Source organism: Trematosphaeria pertusa (assembly GCF_010094035.1).
Source record: "Trematosphaeria pertusa strain CBS 122368 unplaced genomic scaffold BU26scaffold_2, whole genome shotgun sequence".
Classification (NCBI taxonomy): domain Eukaryota; kingdom Fungi; phylum Ascomycota; class Dothideomycetes; order Pleosporales; family Trematosphaeriaceae; genus Trematosphaeria; species Trematosphaeria pertusa.
The window spans coordinates 2,686,544-2,708,311 of NW_022987213.1; the positions used below are offsets into that span (position 1 = coordinate 2,686,544).

The following is a 21,768-nucleotide window of genomic DNA, read 5'->3' on the forward strand; positions in this document are numbered from 1 at the left end:
CTTGCCTACCAATAGCGCAGTCACCATTGTCATTAACTTTGCGAATCACAGACAGGCCAAACTAATGCATAGCATAAGAGTACATGTGTATCTGCGGACCCTATGGGCTATTTATTATACATTGCTCAATCAAGTCTAAGCGGGTCGGGCTGACAGCGCCTCTTGCCTCCCTACGCCTGAATTAATGCGTCCTTCGGCTGGAAAAGCCCATGTAGTGATGATACAAAGAGCACATTCATTTCACACGTACGACTCCTAGTCGTCCTCTCCGATATCCGAGTTGTAGTCAAATTCCCCAGGCATGTCTGCTTCCTCGCTCCCTTCGTCGACCAAGTTGTCGCTCACCGGCGCAGAATCAGACGCGGTCTGCACGCCCGCGGGTGCTTGATCGCCGGAAGGGCCTGCTGCGCCCGGCGCCGGAGCAGGTGCTGCCTTCTTCACCTTCAACTCCAGTAGTGTCTTGGGCTCTGAAGGTTTGGTATCCGTAAGTAGAATAACACCTCCGGTTGGCTGCATCACGTCAGTATACGAGCGCGCGATGGACATAGTGTTACTAACCTTCTTGACTGGAACATATCGCTCCTCAGGGAAGCTGATATACTTCACCTGAGCGGGAAGAACGCGCGACATGTTCTCTAGATCGTAGCCAACCTTCTCCTTCTCCATCTTCTTTTTGGACGTCTCCGCCGCCGGCGTGCCTTCTTTCTCTTTCTCCTTTTCGTCCTTCTTTGCCTCCTCATCGATATCCATCTTGTCCTCGTCCGGCTTGGGTGTTGTGGGTGTATGGTCGACGTCCATGCTCTCGCGGCGCTGTTGTCGTGCCTTGACCATCTTTCGGCGCTTGTCTTGAGCAGTGGTAGACAGAACAGCAGTCTTGACTTTCTGAGGTGCCTCCTCTGTCTTCACTTCTTGTTCCGGAGGGTAATCGAACATGCTCGGTCGCGTGTTGCTGTGGAACTTGAATGATGGAATCTCAAGGTCCTGGTCGATGCCGATGATGGCCGTAGGTGTGAAGCTGAGGGACAGGAAATGTGTCAACGGGAACCAATACCAGTACTGAGTGAAGACGGCCATGCCCACAATGGCCGTCATGTTTAGGTTACCAGTTTGCGTCTGCAGACCGATCGTGCAGTTGCGGCCACCGGCGTCGATGATTCCAAGAGCAAGAGCGCAGCCAAACTTAGCCATAGCATCCTCGTGACGATCACCAATGACCTTTGCAAGGGTTTTCCTAATCGTTGCGACCTTGGGGTTCATCGCCTCGTTTTGCTGGACCATGATCATGGCAAGGGAGATAAGCGCTCCTTGTCGGACAAAGTCGGTAGAATCCTTCATCATAGGCTCGAGGAGGTCGATAGCCTCGTGAAGTCCAGTGCCTGCGCAAGCGATACCGAGAGCCATGGTCGCGCCATATCGGACATGAGGGTTATAGGATTCCGCGAGGAGCTCGACCATTCGTGGGACGCTGCCGGGTTTTCGAAACAAGACAAAACCCAAGCTCATTACGGCTACTCTCCGAACGTCGTCGCTAACGTCGCTGACAGCGACATGTAGTAACCTCCGGACAGCCTTGTTGGAGCCTGAACCGCAGTATGCGAGGGCGATGGTCATGATACCACCATAACGTAGGGTTGGGTCTGGGTCATCGAGCAGACCGTTGATGAGCTCCTCTGCGGCTTCTTGCCGAGCATACATGATGAGAGCCATGCCCATGGCAAGACCTCGGACGATCTTCTCATGCTGAGTATCATGAGCGTACTGGATCATGTCCTCAAGAGCCTTGATGTTGCCGGTGCCGAGCATGACAAGACCCATCGCAAGACCCACCGCTTCGCCATTGATGGCGGAGTCGGTGTAGAGGACGCTCTTGAACGCATCGAAGATATCCTCAGAGCCTGTCGCCATGCCAGCGACACCCAAGCCGAGTGCACCACCGTGTTGGATGACCTCTTCAGAAGCGTTCTGGAACTGTTTGAGCAAGTAGTCCAGCACATGGGTTCCGTGATTGGAGTATATCAAGCCTAGCGCGTAGAGCGATCCACCCTGCTCGTAGTGGGAACCGGAAGAGACGGTGTCCTTTGGAAGATATGGTTCCAGAAGCTTCTGCCCTTGAGTGATGTTGCCTCGGTGGATAACACCCAGAGCAGCGGTGGCTGTGAACTTTGACCAATTTACCGCTTTACCCAGCCAGTCCAAGTTCTCTCTGAAGAATGTATCGTTTGTTGTTCCGGCATTCATGAAGGCGTTTGCAAAGGTGACTCCTGTGTGAAAGATGGAATTTCGGGACTCCAAGCTATCCCGAATCTTGTTGAGGATATTCTTGTCGGCGTGATTGTTCCGGTACAAGAACTCTAGGTTGAGTTCGATGCTCTTCGTACCGCGAAGCACCTCGCGCACCTGGGTGAAAGCCTTGAGCTCCTCGTCCGACGGCGCTTTCTGCTTGGTACGAGACACTACAGTTGATATCGTTGGGCCTTCATTGCTTGTATCCATGTTCGAAAGCAGACCGTCTGACTCTCCAGCATCGTCAGCTCGAGGCTTATGTGACGCATCCCCATTTGCGGCTGGCTTCTCCTCGCTCTTCTCCTCGGCTGGTAGTTCCTCCATAACCTTGCCAAGGAACTCTTGGGTACCGTTCTCGTAAAGGTCGAAGGAAATCTGGTAGGCCACGGCAAGCGACTTGCTGTCGCCTCGTTGGACGAGCTGTCGTATGAGGTTCGAGGCCATCGAGTGCTGATTCAGATAGACGACGCATTTCGCGATAGAGAAATAGTCCGGGTTGGGGATATCGTTGAGAAGATCGAGGATGAGGCGGAGGATCTGAAAACATAATTAGCTTAGTCTTATTCCTGGAAAGCGCACGCCCATGCTTACCTCGTTCCTCAAGCCGCGCTCCTGCACCACATTCATGCAGATGTCGAGGACGTACTCCATCAGCTCCTCACTCTTCGTGGGCGCGCTGTTCGCAGGCTTCTTGCCTTGCTTCTTCTCGTCCTGGCTCGCCCGGAGAAAGCACTCCCGCAGGACCTCGAGATTCCGCGCTTCGATAGCAATACCCACTACCTGCTTGTAATCGCCATTCTCGTAGCAGCTCTCGAAGATTCGCCGTATCGTAGCCTGGAGGTTCTTCTGGACGCTGCGCTGAAGTACTAGCGGCGTAGGATGGGCGCCGGCCACGCCTGCGTTGCCGCCGCCGGGGAGTGTAGGATCGAACGTTGACGAGTCTTCCCGGGAAAGGAGCGATTTGGAGGGCAGCGCAGACTGCGAGAAAGGTGTAATTGGCGACGTTAGGCTTGCTGATGTGCTGGCGCCGCCGGATGTGTTCCGATCAAACGATGTGATCAGCTGCGGCGGCGATTGGTTAGCCTTACTTATGGGCGTCGCAGGGTTGTGCATCGCGGACAGGGCGATGTATGTATCAAGGCATTTCGCTGGGGGTACACAGTCAGCTACACGTATCTTCTCAGGCGACACCATGACCCCGGCTGCATCTCCCTCTCTGCTTTATGCTCGGGGAAGGACTGGCAGCCTGATGATCCGCGCCGAAGACTCACCCAAGATTGTCTCCTCAAACTCCCCGGGATGGTGGATGTCGAAGTGCTTGCCAGCACCGAGCGCAAAGACCATACTCTCGTTGTATTCCTGCAGCTGATAATACACCTTCGCCGCGACCAGAGCCGCGAGTTCTCGCTCCGGGAACGACTCATCCTCGTAAAGAGCCTCACTATGACGCAGCCGAGTCAGCAACAAGACCACCGGACAGACACAAACCGGACATATCGCGAGAGCGCTTACATCTGAGAGACTGAGCCAGCGACTTCCGGCCACAGTAGGTCGATCTCCTCGTTTAACCGGTGTAGGGCAAAGGAGCGCAAGGCGGGATCTGGTTCAGAGAGGAAGCCGACGACGCCGGCAGCAGACGTGAGCCCGACCATCGTGGGGGAAGCTGGCGAGAGGCCGGGTAATACTGATGCAGTAGAGACTGAATCCGCGGTGTTGATGGGGGAGTTGCGTCGTGAGGAAACCGGTGGAAGGAGGTCGAGCTGTGCAGTGGCGCCGGGCAGGTGTGCTGTCGGAAACGCGGATTGAGTCGCGGAGCAGTGCAAGGCAGCGGATGGGACCTGCGCAGAAGGAGAGACGAGAAGGTGAAGAGGTGCGGGTGTTTGCGATGTTATGGAGATGGCGCGGAGCCGTGGTGGTTGAGTTTACACGCGAGCTCGGGAGCTTTGTTGCTTGTCGTTAGATGGTCGGTGCGCAATATCTCACATGTGACTAGGCATCACCACCTTCCAAGGTTCTTTCACCACACTGCATGTACTATATAAAAATCAATTCGAGACTAAAAGGATGTAGGCACATTATTCACTGCAATGCACAGAGCGAACGGTATGAATAGAAGCAAAGGGGTATCTCATTTTCAAAGCATCAAACTCCGTGCCAGATGCTGAGCCAGTTGTCTTCCGTGCCGATAACCCAGGCCATGTACCTTCCAAAACACCCAGAAAGACAATACAGAGCGAAGTATTAATACAAGTAATGAGCTGCCCCACTCCGCTGCCTTAAGGGTTGGCCGCAGGCGTAATCTCCCGCGACAAGACTCTCAGGTTGTTCATCATGCCGTTGATCAAGCTCTCGAAGCAGTTTGGCAGCTTCTTATTGACATTGTCTCCGTTCTCCAGAAGCACTTGCGGGTCGAGCTCGAGCTCTAACTCGTGGTTCTTGCGACCGTCCTGGCCGACTTGCGTCAGGTCGAGGTGGAAGGCGTCTAGCCATGAGTATGAGACGCGATCTTTGTGCCGCTTCATCGCCTCCAACGACTTTCCGGGCTCTTGCGCCAATGGGACGCCGTCCATAGGTCCTGGAAATTGAATTTCTATGTTGACGCCGATGCGGTAATCCCATTCCGTCTGTGGGGAGCTGATCTCCAGGTTCGCGATTCGATGCTTAATCAACTGTCGGATCACCCTACCGTTCTTCTGGTCTAAAGTGACGCGTATTCGTTGGCGAGTTTTGGATGCCCCGACGAGTTCTCGTGTCAAGGGAGGGAGGCGCTCAAAGGCAGGTTGGTCGAGCTCGTAGAACACGTCGATTTCCCTCGTGTGAGTATAGTCGATACTGGCGCGCTCAGCGCCGGGTAGCTTTGACCTCTGCACCTGGCCGTTGAGGTACATGTTCATCCTCTTGTGCTGGTCCATGGTCATGGTGCTCTCGAAACTGGTATTCAAGAGCGCGCTCTTCACCACGCATTCGGTGTCGTGAAACCCACGAAGACGCTGTCCGGTGTTCCTCTCTATAATTTGTCCCCATCGCGCCTCAATCTCCACTTGAATGTCCGGAGATGCCGCAATGGCTCGCCGGACAGGCTCGTTGTTAACGACAGTAACGAAGATGAAGTCGCAGACTTTGCGCGAAACCTCGTCGTAAACGTGGGCATCGTTAGATACCGGGCGCTCGTATCCGATGAGTTCATGCGCGGTGCCGGGTTGATGAGGGCTGGATGGGCCGGGAGCAGGGCCGTTGTGCATCGCGTTTGGCGGAGGCTGGGGTTGCGGGCGCGGCGTTGATGGTAGAGGGCGTGACTGTTGACGCTGGGCCGGAATGAGAGGCAGTCCTTCGATCATCTCGTCTTCGCGTATAGCCCAAATGGGCTTCGGATCGTGTCGCTTGCGCTTGTGGGTCATGGGTTTGTGGGTCGAGAGCGGAGGAGTTGGGAGCTTTGCGGAGGACGTTGCGGGACTGGGCGCAGGCATAGAATATGAGCCCGAGGGCGAGCGGCGCGGAGGCACCTCTGACACCGGGTTCACTAGGGCTGAGATATCCATGCTGGCGGGGTGAAGGGAACCACTTGTGCTTCGCGCCGCCGTCTTTGTGGTGAAGCACAAGAAGGAATGCCAAGTCTCCGCCGAGGCAGCGACGACTGATTATTAAGCCATATGCTCGTTGAGTGCACCCCCAGGACCGTGAATGAACCTTGGAACCATGGAAGATGCACACTACGCGGGCTCAACTACCGGACTATCAACTCATTGCTGGGGCAACATTTTCTGGTTTTCATATTCATGAGCTAGTAGTGTCTACGCAGACATGCTATCGTAACCATAAGTTTTGCATCAACGCCTAGTCGACCCACCACCCTTTCCTTCTGTCAACCTTGGAAGTCTGTACACCAAGTGCAAGCTGTTCATCATACCCACTTCATCAAATTCAAGCTTCTAGGTCAAGACCAAGGTCCTCGGTTGCCGGAACGATCCGGAGGGTGTTGGTGTGGCCCATGCCGCCTCTCCAGCCCTGGACACAGACGACAGCATCGCCCTTGTTGAGCACACCAAGCTTGATTGCGTTCATGATTCCCCACTTCAGACGGCGGTCAACGTCCTCCTGCCACGGGGTGGAGTTGAAGTCAGGCTTCGCTTCGGGGAAATAGAAGGGGTACACGCCGCGGTACAAGTGGGAGTACTATTCATGTTAGCTCAGACAGCTGGGGAGTGATTGGGGGAAAACAAACCCGGGCAGCCATTGGGTTACGGGTAACCATGATAATGGGGCAGACGGGTCGGTACTTGGACACAAGACGTGCGGTCGTACCGCTAAAGGACGTTAGTTCTACCGTTGAATACTGAACAAAGGAAAATTGCTCACCTGGTGGTCAACACAAGAATAGCGCCAGCATTCTGTTCCAGGCTGGCGCTGACCGCTGCCATAGCGCAAGTCTCCGTCGTGGGGCATGGCACAGGGGCCAGCTTCCTCAGTTCATCGAAGGCGTTGACATATGGGATGGCAACCTCGGCGAGCAAGCACGTCTCGTGCATCAGGGTCACGGCTTCGACGGGATAATTGCCCTTGGCGGTCTCGCCGGACAACATGACGCAGTCCGCGCCGTCCAGAACAGCATTTCCAACATCGCTGACCTCGGCACGCGTTGGGCGCGGGTTGTAGGTCATGGACTCCAGCATCTGCGTGGCGCAAATTGCGGGCTTGCCTGCAATGTTGCACTTCGTGATCATCATCTTCTGGGCGATGAAGACCTGGCTGGGAGGAATCTCAATACCGAGGTCACCACGGGCAACCATGACACCGTCCGTCTCTTTGAGAATCTCATCGAAGTTGTTCACGCCTTGCTGGTTCTCAATCTTGGCAATGATCTGGATGTCCTTGCCATCCTCTCCGAGGACCTCGCGAATCGCCGTGATGTCGCTTCCGTGGCGGATGAAGGAAGCAAAGATCATGTCCACCCCGTTCTTGACGCCGAATCGCAGATCGGCCTTGTCCTTCTCGGAGAGCGGGGGCAGGTCGACGTCGGTCTTGGGGAGGTTGACGCCCTTCTTCGAGGAGATCTTGCCGTTATTCAAGCACTTGCACTTGAGTGTCTTCTCGTCCACGACTTCCAGAACCTCGAATGACAGCACGCCGTCGTCGACGTAGATGGTACGGCCGGCCTCGATCACCTTGGTGATGTTCTTGTAGTCAACGTACCTAGGAACGCACCATGTCAGCGACAATCCGCCTAGCAGTCATGCAGCACTCACATGTTCTTGTTGTCGCTCTTCGTGGCATACGCATCGTCGGTGGTGATGTTCATAACGTCTCCAGCGCCGATGGGGATATCTTCGTCACCGGGCGTGTTGCCCGTCCGAATCTCCGGTCCCTTGGTATCGAGGGCAATAGCCAGAGGCCTGCCCGGTTGCGTCTTCTCGGCCTGGCGCGCATTGTCGATGACCGACTGGTGGTACTCATACGAGCCGTGGGAGAAGTTCATGCGTACGACATTGAGACCAGCCTTGCGGAGGGCATTGATCTTCTCGGCGGAGTTCGTCTTGGGGCCAATTGTGCCGATAATCGACGTCCTGCGGTACTCTTTGGCCGGGTGGTACTCGGTGTTGAGCTGCGAGAGCCACTCAATCCTGGTCCTGCCAGCGTTCAGGTGGTCGAGAGCGTTCGCCATGGCTGTTGGAGCTGAGTGTGCGTGCGGCGTCGGGTTTTGGGGGCAATTGCTGTAAGATAATGAATCAGATCCGGCGCAGGGCTGTTGTTTTTGCCCGCAGAGTTACTCACTTTATTTGTTGGACTGTTGAGGGGCAGGTCGGGGAGCGAAAGCTGTAGCTCCCTCAGCTTTATTTTCGGATTACGTGGGGCAGCGGCCGTCAACGATCAGCAGGCGCAGAGACAGCGTGCAGCTGATGGAAAGGATGAGCGAGAGTTGCAGCGGACGCGGTCGCCGGGGTCTTATAAGGCGCAGCAGCTGAACAGAATATCGAGGCCGGTGCAGACGTAGCGCTCGTTGTTTTTGCCTTTTGCACCCCACCCACGCGTTGCATCATGGGCTAAGATCCCGCAGATAAGGTCCGTGGTTTTTGCTCACGCATAGTGAAAACCTCGATCTCTTTGGCCCGCGTGCGCATATCATCCCGGCGCATTTTTTTGCGTCGCGCCGCGGGCATGCTGGCGTTTGCATGCGCGGACGCGGACACTGCGAGGGGTGCGGGCTGTCTTGGGAGGGTTCCATGGGAGAGGGTCATGCGAGGAAGCAAAGCCAGACACCTGCAGTCAGGAGACGGACGTCCTTTTATATCAATCGCACCGTCCGTAGATCCTGCTCCCTACATTGCCCGCATCCGCGTCGCCGTAGGGCTGGATCCCGAGGATGGAGGGTCAGGGTCCGAGGGCGACCCAGATGCTGTTCACATGCTTTGACAATGACTAAGCCACCAGCCACAGCTTCATCGAATGACATGCGACGCCAGACTGCAGGTGCCTCCTCGACACCTCTACCAGCGACCGTACCCCAGACCTCCCCGCTAGACTCTTCTCCTGAACGTTCAAAGTTTCGCTGCCCCGAATACCCTTTCAAACTTCTCGAACATGGTTGTACGTAATCCCCATTGCTCACCTCGTGGGCTTGCGCGACAGGTACCAGAGTCGCAACGTGCAGAGCTCACAGTCCTCCAGCTCGGCAGGGTCGCTCACTACGCCTTCGACGCGGTATTAAGTACGTCCACGCCCTCCGCACTCCCCGCAACATAGCTCATCCGCGCAGTATCCGCCTTCCTCGCCGGCGTGCGACGCTCCACCGGCCTCACGTATGTTCTCCCGCTCCCCCACGCGCGAATAAAGCACCCTACATAAATGCCTCTTCGGGACGTGGAAGAACACACAAGTCTCTACAGGCGTTCGCCCCACCGCTTTCTCTCCCGTTTGCGAAACACGTTGAAGAGCTGTAGGCTAACATTCCCCCGCTCCCCGCCCGGGGACCGGATAGACCCAGTGTAAAATCAGAGCAATTCACAGAAGCACCGGGCCTCAAGAAATGGATCGATAACTACCTCTGGGTCGGCGAGTGGACCATGGACCAGAGCGTCGCCGTACTCTCCTCGTCATCGTACTTCGAGCGGAAGCGATGAAACGGACAAAGGGAAAGGCAAAGAGGTGGAACGCTTGGTGGCCATATATGCTATCGGGGCTCTGGATGTACAGTAACGGCACGTCTGAAATGTGGAGCGCGGGCCACAGCTCCAGCACAGCAGCCAGGCGTTAGGGGGCCGCATGAACCGACTCCTATGAATTTACCAATCTCGATTCTTCACTCCCATTCACTTGTTCGCTTTAGGTGTGGATATGTGGTCTATTGATATAGATCTCTGTGTCTCTATATGAGTGTTAGTATTAGACGGGCTTAGCTCTCATCTCACAAGAAGCGCTGCATGGTTGGCTTCACTCAAGGCCCATCTTCTAACCCCTCCTTCGAAATCTAAATCCCGTCTCCTCTTCGTCACTATCATCATCCCTCCTGGAAGCTCTGTTTCTCTTCCTTGACGGCTGACCTGCTGCCACGCTCACAGGACCCCTCTTCCTAGTCCCCTTCTGCGTGTCCGGGTCATCAAGCTGCGTCTCTGCTACACGCTGTGTCCTGCCACTATTCCTATGGCTGGACAAGCTCTCCCCGGGGATCTCTTCGTCATCCGGCCCGCTTTCCGCCACATTGATGACCTCAGTGTGCTTCGTTCGCTTTCGCCTCGTAAAGCCAGGCTCACGTTCCGAATCGCTGTCTTGTCCGCGGCCGATCCTGCGTTTGAGCCTTCGCTCATCTTCCTTGGTTCTCACGGGTGGTTCTGTGTCTTCAAGGAAGAAAGCGTCGCCAAAGCCCTTCTTCTGCGGCGCTTCTTCAAAGGTGACCAAGACTTTCTGCGATTGCGGTCCCCGCTCTGCCCCACGGCGTCTGAACTTCTTGAAGTTCTTCCGGCCGTTCCACTCGGGGTTCCAGCGGTCGCTCTGAGCCTGGGACCGGCTGCTCGGCCTGTCCTGCTGGGGTCGGAGCTCCATTTCTTCCACCTGTACGGCAGCCCTGATCTCAGAGATATCGACGCCTTCGAGTGCCTCCCTCAAGCTCTCTTCATCGGCCCTTCGTCTATCTTCTTCTTCCTTAACGCGTTTGCGCGCCTCTTCTCGGATGTCCACCACCTTATCCGCCTTTTTCTTCAATTTTTGCATCTTCGCGAGTAGTTCTTCGCCTTTGCTCTTCGTTTTGTTAGCACAGGCTTGGTTCTCTGGCTCTACGGAAGCGGAAGCTGCGCGTGTAGCAGCACGTTGTTTTCGAATAGCTGCGGCAGCAGGAAAAAGCTGGTCCATCTGGGCAGCGGTTTCTACGCTTTCCTCGACTGGAGACTGCTGTGTGTGCTGGGTCTGTGCGGCTGCGATAGACTGAGACTGGGGGTCTTGTATGGACATCGATTCTGGCATGTCCGCCATGGAGGTATCTTCAATCTTTCTGGTCTTCGATGGTGGTTCGTAGTCGTCGAAGCCAGTGAATCTGGTGGTCACTCCTCGCCGAATAGGACGCTTACGGGGTATTGTCCTCGCCGGCTCCTCTTTCGGGGCTAGGCTAGCCTCAGGAGCCTGTGATAGACCCCTAGAGCGAGAGGTAGGCGTCGGTTCACGCATGGAGCGCTGGGTCCGTGTACCTGACGGCATACTGGAATCAGCCTCCATGATCTCGGCTGGCGGCCTCCGGAGCGATGAGGTGTCCTTCGTTACAATAGCATCCAGAAACTCGTTTTGTAGAATAGAGCGTTGATTCAGCTCCCGGTCGACACCAGTCACAAAATCCGCTGCCCAGTCTTCCATGCCATCGGGGTACGCTGAGAGGCGTATTGTAACGACTGGAAGGCCGCCATTTCCCGCTTTGCTTCGCCTCTTCTGTCCTGCGGCGTTCCTGACGTAATCAACATACTCTTCCGCTGTGGTTTCGCCAGGTTGTATGTCAAAGAGCAGGGCTTTTCCACCCCCTCCAGCTATGGCCCCATGCAAGCTGCTGTATTGGCTCTCATTGAGGAAGATGAAGGTCAATCCGGTGAACACCTCGGATCGGGATGGATCCGGCTCCAGCATTTGGTCAGGTCGCGGCACAGGTTCCGCACCCACCGGAGGGATATACTCCTTCTCTTTGGGCCACCAGGTATCAAAGTCCTCCTCTAGTTTCGACGGCACGTAGTTGCCTTCTTCACTGGATGAGTGCTTTGCGGCATTGAGGATGGCGTCGAGGTACTCGGTAGTGACAATTGGCGTCCCCGATACCAGCCCCTGCAGGACCTTTGGGAGGTTCCGCTTTTGTGAGACCACATGGGTTGTCTTGTCATACACAAATTCCGTCGTCGTCTTGATATCGATGGCATGGAGCTCGGCGTTGCGGGCTTTGGATTTCTCGCTCTCCCTCTTCTCTTTCGACGCATACGTGAAGACGACATCCTGCCATCTAACCTTGAATGGTGGGTAGCTGTTCGACAACTTGATGGTGTGTTCGGTCCCCGCGAGAGTTGTCTTGTCATATGTGATCGTGCCGTCCGCTTCCTTCGTGCTCTTCAGAGGCTGCCCGCCATCAACGATGGTTCCCTGGCGGCAACTGAGGTCGGTAATCTCAAGACAAGATCGTGCATGAAGCTTTGTGCCATTCTCCGGTGGTACTTCAAGCACCTTTATCATCATGTGCTTGCGCGACACCAGCTTGTTGTCGATGAAGACCTTCTTCCCTTCCGTCTGGTCCTCGTCGCTATGCTTTGTACGGCCGAACAGCTGCTGCGACCCCGGCCGTAGCCAAATGCGCTTTCCTCCAAAGAGGCTTTCGTGTTCTAGGAACCACATTGCGACCGGCTGGATGTATAGCTAAGCCCGCTGTGGTATAGGCGGGATCGGAGGAGCCGGCAATCTCGGTCGAGCGTAGCGGTCAGGAATCGATTCTGCAAAATGAGGACTTCATGGGCGCGAGCATGGCTCGGGAGGTCGCATTGATGTATGTATCGAGGATCGTGGGGCGGATCCAGGTTGCGAAAGCTGTCACGCACTTCAGCCTAGCTGCTGCCGCGTCCGAGCGCCCAAAACGCGGGGTCACGTGCCAGCTGCGCTAACGGCAATGGAGTAACGGCCAGTCAAGCATGCGTTTACTGATCTATTGAAGCCCTTATATTCACCCGGTCACCAACTTTCATAACGCACTCTACCTCATTTTTCTCCTCTTCCTTCCAAGCCCACCCTGCGTCCTTTCCTTTGGCCAGGACTCAGGCAGGCCCCAACCCCATGCGCTTACCCTTACCATCCCTCAATACGATAGCACCAACCCCACCGAGACAACCCTTCTCACAACGATTACCTTAGCCAAAGCCGTGCCTTTTTCCGACCGCCAGAACGACGAAGAGAATAGCAGCTAGGCAAATGGCGGTCTCGAAGAAACCTCGTCATCCTGCTGCTGCTGACCGCCCAGGATAGGGCAATTTGAATGCCTGAGTAAGAGAGGAGGCGCATCATGGATGTGTAGTAGGAATCGAAGCGGGCACTTTCCATCATTATCTTTGCGCTACCTGCGCTAGCGGTCTCTGTACGCTAGTCCCGCGATCTCCCCCGCAATGCCCTCGAGAAGGGTCTAAAAGCGAAGTTCGGGTTGGCGGCTGTCTGCCAGCGGAGACGTCTCATCGTCGATTCTATCGTTTGCTTCCTACCGCCTCCCTGTCCTGAGCATAGTGCGTAATCGCCCATTACGGAGCGATTGGTCAATCCCGGGATATTCCCCAACTAAGGGACCCTGATGCTGCAGATGTAAGATTTTAATTAGTCGCGAGCTCGAATGGCCGGAACCTTGAAGAGGAACGACAGAAAATACAAAAACGGCAAAAAGACAACGAACATGACGCCAGCAAGGTATTGACCGGCGGCATGGCAACATGCGTTGATTGGAGACCCAAACTTCTCAAGGAACCGTCACATGCAGTATCTTAGTCAGGCATCCTCGCGTTCCACAGTAGGAAGATCGCGGCATTGGCTCGAATTGGGTATTTAGGCTTTGTGGCTTCATTGTCTAGTCGTGTCCCCGCAAATCCCCGCTTCAACCGCGCCGCTTCAGCTGGGCCTCGCAGCTGCCTTGTAGGGCAGCATAAAGCGGACAAGGACCGCTCTTCCACTAGGTACTCCCCACCTCTTCTAATTTCTCAAAATACCACGAACACCAAACAGCCGTTTTTGAAGTTGTTCTCGAACCATCCGCCATCATGTCCCCCGAAGAGTTCACGCAGAAATCCTATGACTATGTCATCTGTGGTGGTGGAACAGCGGGCCTGGTGCTTGCTGCTCGTCTCAGTGAGGACCCAAACGTCACCGTAGCAGTCCTGGAAGCAGGAGAGTCGCGCTTGGATGACCCTTTGATCGACGGCCCGAACCTGTTCATCCAGACCTGGGACAAGCCAGAATACGACTGGTGCTTCAAGACCGTCCCCCAGGTCAGCATTGCCTCTCGTGCGAGAGGGCTCACGAACTAATGCCCCTTTCAGAAAGGAACCGAAGGCCGCGTTCACGGTTGGGCTCGCGGAAAAGTCCTTGGTGGCTCCTCGGCCATCAACTACAACATGTTTTCGATGGCTTCCAGGCAGGACCTGAACAACTGGGCCGAGCTAGGAAATGAGGGATGGGGCTTCGATGACCTTGCTCCGTATTACCGGAAGTTCGAGACGTACAATCCGCCTTCCAAAATCTTGTCCTCCAAGATCAACGATAAATATGTCGACCCATTATTGCGCGGTACCGACGGTCCCATCCAGGTGAGCACGACACTCGCGTCTAGAGGCTTTACATGTTTGGCTAAGTCTGGGCTAGATCTCGTTTTGTGAGGCCGACTTCTCGTGGCACCAGGAAGTTTGGCCTGAAACCTGCATTAATGCCGGATATCCAATGCCAAAGGATCCGCGTACTGGGTCTGCGATCGGCGGATTCAACCAGTTGACGACTGTTGATCCTAAGACTATGCGAAGGTCATACTCTGCGAGAGACTACTACGAGCCGAACGCTGGGCGACCGAACCTCACACTCTTGACCAAAGCTTTGGTCGCCAAGATCGAGTTCGAGAATAGCGACTCTAAGGACGCGACAGCAACGGGGGTGTCCTTCAGCGTTGATGGCACCACCTATTCTGTCAAAGCCAGCAAGGAAGTCATTGTCTGCGGAGGCGTCGTCAACTCTCCCCAGATTCTCGAGCTCTCTGGCATCGGGTCACCCAGCGTTCTCCAGAAGGCTGGCATCGATGTCATTGTTGATAATCCAGGTGTAGGAGAGAACTTGAACGACCACGCAGCGACGGGAATTGCTATTCAAGTCAAGGACGAATATCCCACGGCAGAAGTGCTCATCAGAAGTCCGGAGATTACGCAACAAGCGATGGAGGCATACATCGCTCACAAAGCCGGCCCGTTCACTAATGCTCCCACGACATGCGGTTTCGCCTCCTTGAAGCTAGTCGACCCAGATCTAGCCGATGCGGAGAAGCACGTCCAATCGCTAGTAGAAGACTACCTGAAGAAGCATCCTGATTCTGATCCGGCCGGTCGGGATGCTTTGCTCGCGCGTCAGGTCCTCGACCCGAACGAGGCCATCACCCAGATTGTGTTGCTCTGCATAGGTGCAGATATTCGTAACTGCGATACGCCGTCTAAGCTGTTCCTTCATGATACACCCGGTAACTGGATCGTTATGGGCGGCTGTAGTACTCGGTCTTTGTCTCGCGGAAGTATTCACATTCAGTCTTCCGACCCTACTCAACACCCTACAATTGATCCCGCATATTTCAGCCACCCTCTAGATCTCGACTTGTCCGCTCGCACTGTCCTTCACGCCCTCAAGCTGGCAGAATACGAACCCCTCCGATCCAAGCTGAAGCTCGACGAGAATGGGGATATCATTCTCCATCCTGGAGTGGCTTTCAAGCCGAAGACGCTAGAGGAGGCGAAGAAGATTGCGGAAGGGAATACTGTGACCGAGTATCATCCGATTGGCACATGTGCGATGTTGCCGAGAGAGAAAGGAGGCGTGGTCGACAGCAAATTGAAGGTCTATGGGACCAGTAATGTCCGGGTTGTGGATGCTTCTATCTTTCCTACGCATGTGCAGGGAAACATTGTCTCCTTGGTGTATGCGGTCTCTGAGAAGGCGGCAGACTTGATCAAAGGGAAGGCTACTGATGGCATGAATGGTCATTAAGGAGTGGAAAATGCCTTGATATCTGCGAGATTCGACATAATTCGTCGGCTCCATCACTATCGTGGACTAGCTTTTCATAAGGTCGGATGGATATGGCCCCTCTTCCGAATGAGAGGTTGACTGAGCGCCCTGAACTGGAATCAAAGTGGAGTCTGAAGTATAGCGCCTTCGTGAGCTCGTCTCGATATACACTTGTATAGCTGGTTTCGATGCTCCATCCCTTGGGGGCCGAAATGGTGGGCCGTTTTGTGCATTAAATGCCCTCAAACAGCGAGGGAGCAGTATGGGTGTTTGTAAGTCGCACGTATGTGGTTCAGTTGTGAGGAAGAGAGAGGAACTCATATTGTGGAGTACTCGAATTTTTGGGAGGAACCATTGGATTGGATCTCTGTTGGCATTGGTCCACGGGCGCCGGGTGTGCCGCAGGCCAAAATAGCACTAGTCCAATTTTGGCAAGGGCGTCGCGTCCGCGACCGGTCCAGCGTTCAGTGAAATACCTAGGTAAGAGTGTCACTATTATAAGATCTTGGAATCGACAACTCGAAATCCTTAGGATGTCACTTCATAATATCATTCACTTGCTTGGGAGGAGATGGATGTGCAAGCTAATCCCTTCAATCAATGACGACAGCGCCATGCGAAGGCTGGTGCCTTGGACGAGGTTTCACGAGCTCCATTGGTTATTCACCCTGCCACCGTGAGGGGCTGGCGCTGTGTAGCCAACCAGGCTGCCCCGAAATGCGCCTCTATATTCAACTGCAGGCGCCCGAGTCGCAGGTGCCTGAGTGAGTGCCTGAGGCCTTGCGCCTCGTAAATCTGTCCCACGCCGTACGTCCAAGCAGAGCCTCGGGGCTGATAAGGTACCTGCACCTCAGCCGTCTCGTCTCGTCACTCAAACGCTCCTTTCACTCGTTCCAATGCCGCACTGTTCGCTTCGTTTCTTGTAGAAGAGTTGTATTTAGAGCAATGGGGCGTGCTAAGGAGCTCTTGTTGTCCGCATTCAAAGCTCCTCTGACGCGTATGGGTGCGCATCAATCGAAACCTCACGACGAGGCTCAACTCGAGCAGTACGATGATTGTCATCTGGCAAGCACGTCAGTTCCATGTAAACCCAGGCTTGCAACGACTGTATTTCCGCTGTCTCCCTGCGACACGCCATCCAGCGTCTTCCCGTCCGAGCTGCCCCCGCGGCCACAAAAGCAGAGCCGGCTGTCTTTCAGCAGGAAGAAGAAGAGCGCTGCGAACCCGAGTTCTCTGGCAGGCGCTCCTTCTTTTCCTGTCTCGCCGCCCCTGTCGCCTATCGATTCCGATTCAATTACCTTGAACCTACGGTCGGAAATACCCTCACATGTCGATTACAATCACGACACACCACCAACTTCTCCATCATCTCCGGCTGTTGATCGACAGACAGGTTATTTCTCGAAAGCCTCTCACAGTCTGAAAACTGCCGCGTCTTCTCCGAGCCTTTCGTCATCGCTTTTTGGCAAGGCGTTTGCCCGTAGAGAAGTAGCCCACCGCGAACCTCTCTCACCTGAGAAATTACCTCTGTCATCCGCTCCATCATCGAGATCAGATGATTCTATATCTGACCCACTGGTGGCGAGGTTTGCTAGATTGAGGCTCTCGCACTTTCCTCCGCCGGCCTCGGGTTCAACTGCCGACTCAAACCGTCTTTCCACCCAAGAGCAGAATCCAACTCGATCGCACAACGCTCATGCTGAGGGACTTCAGCACCGGTCAGATTGTATTGAAGAGCATCCCGATATGGGTCCAGCTCGCCAGATTCGTCGGCGAGCTAGAGAAAGCTCTCAACCATATCAGACCGCTTCCAAAGGGAGAAGCATTAAGCAACCCACAGCCGACGGCTCGGAACCGGATCTGGACGTGGAGCAGGACAATGTCAGCTACCCAGATATCGAACTTATCGCGGCATTAGCAGAATCCCGCAGCCGAACACTGTCCCCAGAGTTACCGGCGGAATCGAATGTCATCAGCAGGCGTGCGGCTGCGATACAGGAGGAGGAAGACAGGAGGCTTGCCGAGATGCTTCAAGATGCGTACGACGAGCGTGAGGATGCGTGGGAGGAGCTTGAGGATGTGTACGACGAACCTGAGGTTACCTCGCTGGGTGGGCGTCAGTCTCCCACGCTCAGCCAGCTTCGGGACCCTGCGGGGTCTTCCCCTTCTCCCAGTCCGTTTAGAGAGACTAGCAGATTCATTGCAAACGATACCCACGTGGCTACTAAACCACATGTTAACCGCGGAACCCGAGATGACCCCATCGAATTAGATTCAGACTCAGACTCAGACTCAAATGAGTCATACGAGCAAGCTGTTGAAGATTGGGACAGATATTTGGACGAGGCGGCGTTCCACGGTGAACCGATGGTGCTAGACGACAGCAGTAGCGACGATGAATCCGATACTGAATTCGCACGGCGGCTGCACGAAGAGGAAGAGCAACGACTTCGGCATGAATCAGAGACGTGGATGCGTGATGCTGAAGTAGCTCGGCGACTTCATGAAGAGGAAGAGGAACGGATTCGGCATGAACCACAGACGAGGACCCGCGATTGCGCGGTCTGCGGTGATGCGACGCCGATAATCGACCTTCCTTCACTATCCAGCTGCGCGCACAAGCCAGAGACTTGTGCTGGATGCTACGCAGGATGGATCGCCTCTGAATTAGGCGAGAAGGGATGGAGGAATATCAAGTGTCCAGGAGGCGAATGCAGGGTCATTCTAGCACATCACGAGGTTCAGCAGTACGCCACGAAGGAAGTCTTCGAGCAATATGATACATTCGCGATGCGGGAAGCCCTCGCTGACGATCCCAGCTTCCGTTGGTAAGGAATCATTTCAGGGTATGTGATACATACGCTGACATATGCGAAGGTGTCGGGCAGGTTGTGGTTCAGGGCAGATCCATATCAGCGGTGAAGAAGGCAACATCTTCAGATGCGTATCTTGTGGACACAAAGTCTGCGTGATCCACGATGGTACATGGCACGAAGGCGAAACTTGCGAGGACTACACATATCGGACCAGCGGTCAGAAGGAAAAGGACCAAAGGGCACAGGAAGAGGCTAGCGTTGAGGCTATCGGCAAGATCACTAAGAAATGCCCTGGACCAGGATGTGTATACAACATAGAGAAGAACGACGGATGCGACCATATGACATGTAAGTAGTGCCCCCTATCCTCTAAGTCTACGCGCTAACGAAGTCCTAGGCTCTCGGTGTCGGTATGAGTTTTGCTGGCTCTGCCTGGCAGATTACAATGCCATCCGCAGGAAAGGGAACTCTGCGCATGAGAAAGACTGCAAATACCACACCAGCAGGATCAGATGATTCTGGAAACGGCAATGCTGGCGACCTTGTACGAGCTCATGTTCCCACTCCCTCAATCTCGAGATGGAGTCCCTTGTTCGGAGGCACCCACGCATCAGACTCATTGAGTCGAGGCAGTCCACCAATCTCGCCCGCATTGAGCCATAGGAAAACGCTCAAGAAGCGGGACTGATTAGTTGAAGCTCATTTGGAGGGGGATAAGATTGTGAGAGATTAACTGCAATTGGGATTGAAGTTCTACATGGCGGCATTTGATACCTTTATATTTTCGAAGCTGGTTCTAAATACAACAATTGTATAAGCCATTTGACCTTAGCAGAACAACCACCCCAATTACCCCTTTAGAGCTCTTCGGCTTATACAGCTATCCCATAGGGTAAGGCGCGGCTTGGCGCGGGCCCCACACTGGATTGGTCGCTCCGACAATTTAACAAAGTGCTTCCCTAAATTTTCCCGGGCCGATGTCAACAAACAGATCTCCCTTCTGCGTTTCCTGCCATTGAAGGCTGACAGCTGTCGCAATCGCTCTCATGGTCGAACTGTGACGTCTGCTAATCGCTCTTTTTGATTCCCCCATACACACTCGTTCTCCCGCGCCGCTCTGATCTGGAAGCGCACCGCTTGGAGCGCGTCGCGCCACAACCATGTCTGAACGAATGACGCGCTCCAAGACTGGGAAGACGCCCAGGTGAGTGTCCTCAGCACATGCTGCGTCTCTTGAAAACCGTGCATGTACCGCGATGACTAGTAGCTGACGTGCATGCGCCACAGCAAGCCGTATAACCCCGGATTCGTCGAGACTCCCGGTCGCAGAAGGCACACGCGCAAGTCCTTCGCACCTGACCTAGACGGAGCAGCGGACGACTCGACCCCCGAACCTGAGAGTTTCTCTGCGCCGGCCGCCGTGGACATAAAGCCTGAAAACGGCTCCGCCAAGCTCAACGGAAACGGAAACGGAAACCTCAATGGACATGTGAATGGACATACGAATGGACACGCCAATGGACACACCAGTAGGGAGGCTAGGAAGGCCATTCAGGAGACTGAAAACTTCGGACCCTACGATACTTCTGGCGAGAGAGAATTTGGTGGGTCGCTGGGAATGGGCGCCATGATGCTCGGTTTCCCAGCGCTCATGTACTACATGTGGATCGGGGCATTCTTCTACGATGGCAAGCTGCCACTGCCGGCAGATGGCCAAAGCCGATCACAGTTCTTTCAGCAACTTTGGTTTTTGGTCAAAACTGAAGCATATCCGAACGCGCGAGCGTGGAAGATCTACTGGGTCTTCGGATTTGTGCAGATGGCTTTCTACCTGCTTCTTCCTGGAGTCTACCGCAAGGGCAAGCCGCTTCCTCATTTGGGTGGAAAGCAGCTAGACTATTACTGCTCGGGTATGTGGTCTTTCTACACTAGCATTGTCCTCGCGCTGGTCCTCCACTTCACTGGGCTTTTCAAGCTCTACACGCTGATCGACGAGTTCGGGCACATCATGAGTGTCGCCATAATATCCGGTTTTCTCTGCTCGCTTATTGCGTACTCCCAGGCCATTGTCCGCGGAGTGACTATCCGAATGACTGGCTGGCCAATCTACGACTTCTTCCTCGGAGCAGAGCTGAATCCCAGGCTCTTCGGCATTTTAGACTTCAAGATGTTCCTTGAGGTCCGCATTCCATGGTTCATCCTTCTGTTCCTTTCTTTGGGGACATGCCTGAAGCAATATGAAAATTACGGATATGTGTCTGGAGAGGCACTCTTCCTCCTACTCGCGCATTACCTTTATGCTGGAGCGTGCGGCAAGGGAGAGCATTTAATAATCACTACCTGGTATGCCCTCCTAACATCCCGTCATACCTCGACCAAAAGCTGATCTGACTAGGGACATGTACTATGAGAAGCTCGGGTTCATGCTCATTTTCTGGAATATGGCCGGTGTTCCTCTCTCGTACTGCCACTGCATTCTGTATATCGCCACACACCATCCGTCCGAATACCAGCTGCCTACCTGGTTCACTGTACTTCTGATTTTCGCCTACCTTGGTGTATACTACGTCTGGGATACGACCAATAGCCAGAAGAACCAATTCAGACAGGAGGAACGTGGAGTGGTGGATGAGAGGACTACCTTTCCATACTTCAAGTACGGAAGGATCGCCAACCCGAAGACCATCCAAACAAGGCAGGGCAACAAGATCCTGTGCGACGGCTGGTGTGAGTAATAAGGCAGTGAATTAGCACATATGGCTGCTGACAATCGCATAGACGGCAAGGCTCGCAAGATCCATTACACTTGCGACCTCTTCTTCGCGGTCTCGTGGGGTCTCATTACAGGCTTCAAGTCTCCCTTTCCCTGGTTTTACTCTGTGTTCTTCGCTGGTATGATTATCCACCGTGCTCGACGGGACATTGAACGTTGCCGGAAGGTCTACGGCGAGGCCTGGGCAGAGTACGAGAGGAGGGTACCTTATCTCTTCATTCCGGTAAGCAACCCTTCAGCTTATTTGAGCGCAAGAGCTAATTTTGGGTTAGTATGTCTACTAATGATCTTACCATGCTATTCGTAGGGCGAAACGCCCTCTTCCTCTTAAAATCAGTTCGACGTTTCGTCCTCATCGACACTGTGTATATTATGCATATACGTTGCTCTCAGAAGATACTGGCCTTGCCTCACTAGCGCGGGCAATTAATTGATAATGATACTGTTCCATACTCACATGGGATTCCTCATGGGCAACATTTTTCGGCCCCATTCTGAACCTTGCGAAAAGGCAAAGAACGGGAGCTAATACGAGCCGTTCGGCCTGCCATGTCGGACCATGCCGGTCAATGACTCCGTTGCCGCAATCCTCCGGGTATCGTATGATTGCGAACCAGCTTGGGCCGAAATGGACCTGAGTCACCAACGCTG

General features: G+C 54.4%; 8 protein-coding genes across 8 annotated transcripts; 4 read left to right on the plus strand and 4 right to left on the minus strand.

Moving 5' to 3' along the window:
* Positions 1–54: 54 nt before the first annotated feature.
* BU26DRAFT_475593 (26S proteasome regulatory complex, non-ATPase subcomplex, Rpn2/Psmd1 subunit) lies at positions 55–4,146 on the minus strand. Its single transcript, XM_033825540.1, has 5 exons — positions 3,796–4,146; positions 3,555–3,724; positions 2,875–3,431; positions 559–2,820; positions 55–510 (listed from the first exon to the last, which is right to left on the minus strand). The coding sequence occupies exons 1-5, from the start codon at positions 3,933–3,935 to the stop codon at positions 256–258; spliced, it is 3,384 nt and encodes a 1,127-aa protein (XP_033690000.1). The 5' UTR covers positions 3,936–4,146; the 3' UTR covers positions 55–255.
* A 251-nt stretch (positions 4,147–4,397) lies between these two features.
* BU26DRAFT_514819 (mRNA triphosphatase CET1) lies at positions 4,398–5,929 on the minus strand. Its single transcript, XM_033827921.1, has one exon. The coding sequence runs from the start codon at positions 5,820–5,822 to the stop codon at positions 4,560–4,562; it is 1,263 nt and encodes a 420-aa protein (XP_033690001.1). The 5' UTR covers positions 5,823–5,929; the 3' UTR covers positions 4,398–4,559.
* A 102-nt stretch (positions 5,930–6,031) lies between these two features.
* BU26DRAFT_514820 (pyruvate kinase) lies at positions 6,032–8,181 on the minus strand. Its single transcript, XM_033827922.1, has 5 exons — positions 8,053–8,181; positions 7,527–7,991; positions 6,640–7,473; positions 6,506–6,587; positions 6,032–6,456 (listed from the first exon to the last, which is right to left on the minus strand). The coding sequence occupies exons 2-5, from the start codon at positions 7,940–7,942 to the stop codon at positions 6,205–6,207; spliced, it is 1,584 nt and encodes a 527-aa protein (XP_033690002.1). The 5' UTR covers positions 7,943–7,991; positions 8,053–8,181; the 3' UTR covers positions 6,032–6,204.
* Positions 8,182–8,749: 568 nt separating this feature from the next.
* On the plus strand, positions 8,750–9,562 carry BU26DRAFT_149290 (DUF1748-domain-containing protein). The gene is made up of 3 exons (XM_033819948.1): positions 8,750–8,986; positions 9,035–9,077; positions 9,257–9,562. The coding sequence occupies exons 1-3, from the start codon at positions 8,860–8,862 to the stop codon at positions 9,396–9,398; spliced, it is 312 nt and encodes a 103-aa protein (XP_033690003.1). The 5' UTR covers positions 8,750–8,859; the 3' UTR covers positions 9,399–9,562.
* On the minus strand, positions 9,563–12,365 carry BU26DRAFT_149291 (DNA damage response protein RcaA). The gene has a single exon (XM_033819949.1). The coding sequence runs from the start codon at positions 12,130–12,132 to the stop codon at positions 9,727–9,729; it is 2,406 nt and encodes an 801-aa protein (XP_033690004.1). The 5' UTR covers positions 12,133–12,365; the 3' UTR covers positions 9,563–9,726.
* An 815-nt stretch (positions 12,366–13,180) lies between these two features.
* BU26DRAFT_149344 (GMC oxidoreductase) lies at positions 13,181–15,540 on the plus strand. Its single transcript, XM_033819950.1, has 3 exons — positions 13,181–13,757; positions 13,809–14,075; positions 14,131–15,540. The coding sequence occupies exons 1-3, from the start codon at positions 13,530–13,532 to the stop codon at positions 15,505–15,507; spliced, it is 1,872 nt and encodes a 623-aa protein (XP_033690005.1). The 5' UTR covers positions 13,181–13,529; the 3' UTR covers positions 15,508–15,540.
* A 2,523-nt stretch (positions 15,541–18,063) lies between these two features.
* BU26DRAFT_381177 (uncharacterized protein) lies at positions 18,064–18,842 on the plus strand (the record flags this gene model as incomplete). Its single annotated transcript, XM_033822577.1, has 3 exons — positions 18,064–18,356; positions 18,406–18,692; positions 18,742–18,842. Coding segments are annotated over 3 exons (681 nt in total), but the record flags the coding sequence as incomplete, so codon positions are not given.
* A 466-nt stretch (positions 18,843–19,308) lies between these two features.
* BU26DRAFT_514825 (uncharacterized protein) lies at positions 19,309–21,570 on the plus strand. Its single transcript, XM_033827923.1, has 5 exons — positions 19,309–19,548; positions 19,632–20,687; positions 20,740–21,071; positions 21,123–21,340; positions 21,390–21,570. The coding sequence occupies exons 1-5, from the start codon at positions 19,505–19,507 to the stop codon at positions 21,399–21,401; spliced, it is 1,662 nt and encodes a 553-aa protein (XP_033690007.1). The 5' UTR covers positions 19,309–19,504; the 3' UTR covers positions 21,402–21,570.
* Positions 21,571–21,768: the final 198 nt, after the last annotated feature.

Coding starts and splice junctions, on each gene's coding strand:
- BU26DRAFT_149344 (XM_033819950.1), top strand. CDS start 13,530: ATGTCCCCCGAAGAGTTCACGCAGAAATCCTATGACTATGTCATCTGT. Junction 13,758..13,808: donor GCTTCAAGACCGTCCCCCAG/GTCAGCATTGCC, acceptor TGCCCCTTTCAG/AAAGGAACCGAAGGCCGCGT. Junction 14,076..14,130: donor GTACCGACGGTCCCATCCAG/GTGAGCACGACA, acceptor AGTCTGGGCTAG/ATCTCGTTTTGTGAGGCCGA.
- BU26DRAFT_514820 (XM_033827922.1), bottom strand. CDS start 7,942: ATGGCGAACGCTCTCGACCACCTGAACGCTGGCAGGACCAGGATTGAG. Junction 7,474..7,526: donor AAGAGCGACAACAAGAACAT/GTGAGTGCTGCA, acceptor GTGCGTTCCTAG/GTACGTTGACTACAAGAACA. Junction 6,588..6,639: donor ATTCTTGTGTTGACCACCAG/GTGAGCAATTTT, acceptor AACGTCCTTTAG/CGGTACGACCGCACGTCTTG.
- BU26DRAFT_149290 (XM_033819948.1), top strand. CDS start 8,860: ATGGTTGTACGTAATCCCCATTGCTCACCTCGTGGGCTTGCGCGACAG. Junction 8,987..9,034: donor CGCCTTCGACGCGGTATTAA/GTACGTCCACGC, acceptor TCATCCGCGCAG/TATCCGCCTTCCTCGCCGGC. Junction 9,078..9,256: donor CGACGCTCCACCGGCCTCAC/GTATGTTCTCCC, acceptor GGGACCGGATAG/ACCCAGTGTAAAATCAGAGC.
- BU26DRAFT_514825 (XM_033827923.1), top strand. CDS start 19,505: ATGTCTGAACGAATGACGCGCTCCAAGACTGGGAAGACGCCCAG. Junction 19,549..19,631: donor AAGACTGGGAAGACGCCCAG/GTGAGTGTCCTC, acceptor CATGCGCCACAG/CAAGCCGTATAACCCCGGAT. Junction 21,072..21,122: donor GATCCTGTGCGACGGCTGGT/GTGAGTAATAAG, acceptor ACAATCGCATAG/ACGGCAAGGCTCGCAAGATC.
- BU26DRAFT_514819 (XM_033827921.1), bottom strand. CDS start 5,822: ATGGATATCTCAGCCCTAGTGAACCCGGTGTCAGAGGTGCCTCCGCGC.
- BU26DRAFT_149291 (XM_033819949.1), bottom strand. CDS start 12,132: ATGTGGTTCCTAGAACACGAAAGCCTCTTTGGAGGAAAGCGCATTTGG.
- BU26DRAFT_475593 (XM_033825540.1), bottom strand. CDS start 3,935: ATGGTCGGGCTCACGTCTGCTGCCGGCGTCGTCGGCTTCCTCTCTGAA. Junction 3,725..3,795: donor GCTGGCTCAGTCTCTCAGAT/GTAAGCGCTCTC, acceptor GCTGCGTCATAG/TGAGGCTCTTTACGAGGATG. Junction 2,821..2,874: donor AGCGCGGCTTGAGGAACGAG/GTAAGCATGGGC, acceptor TTATGTTTTCAG/ATCCTCCGCCTCATCCTCGA.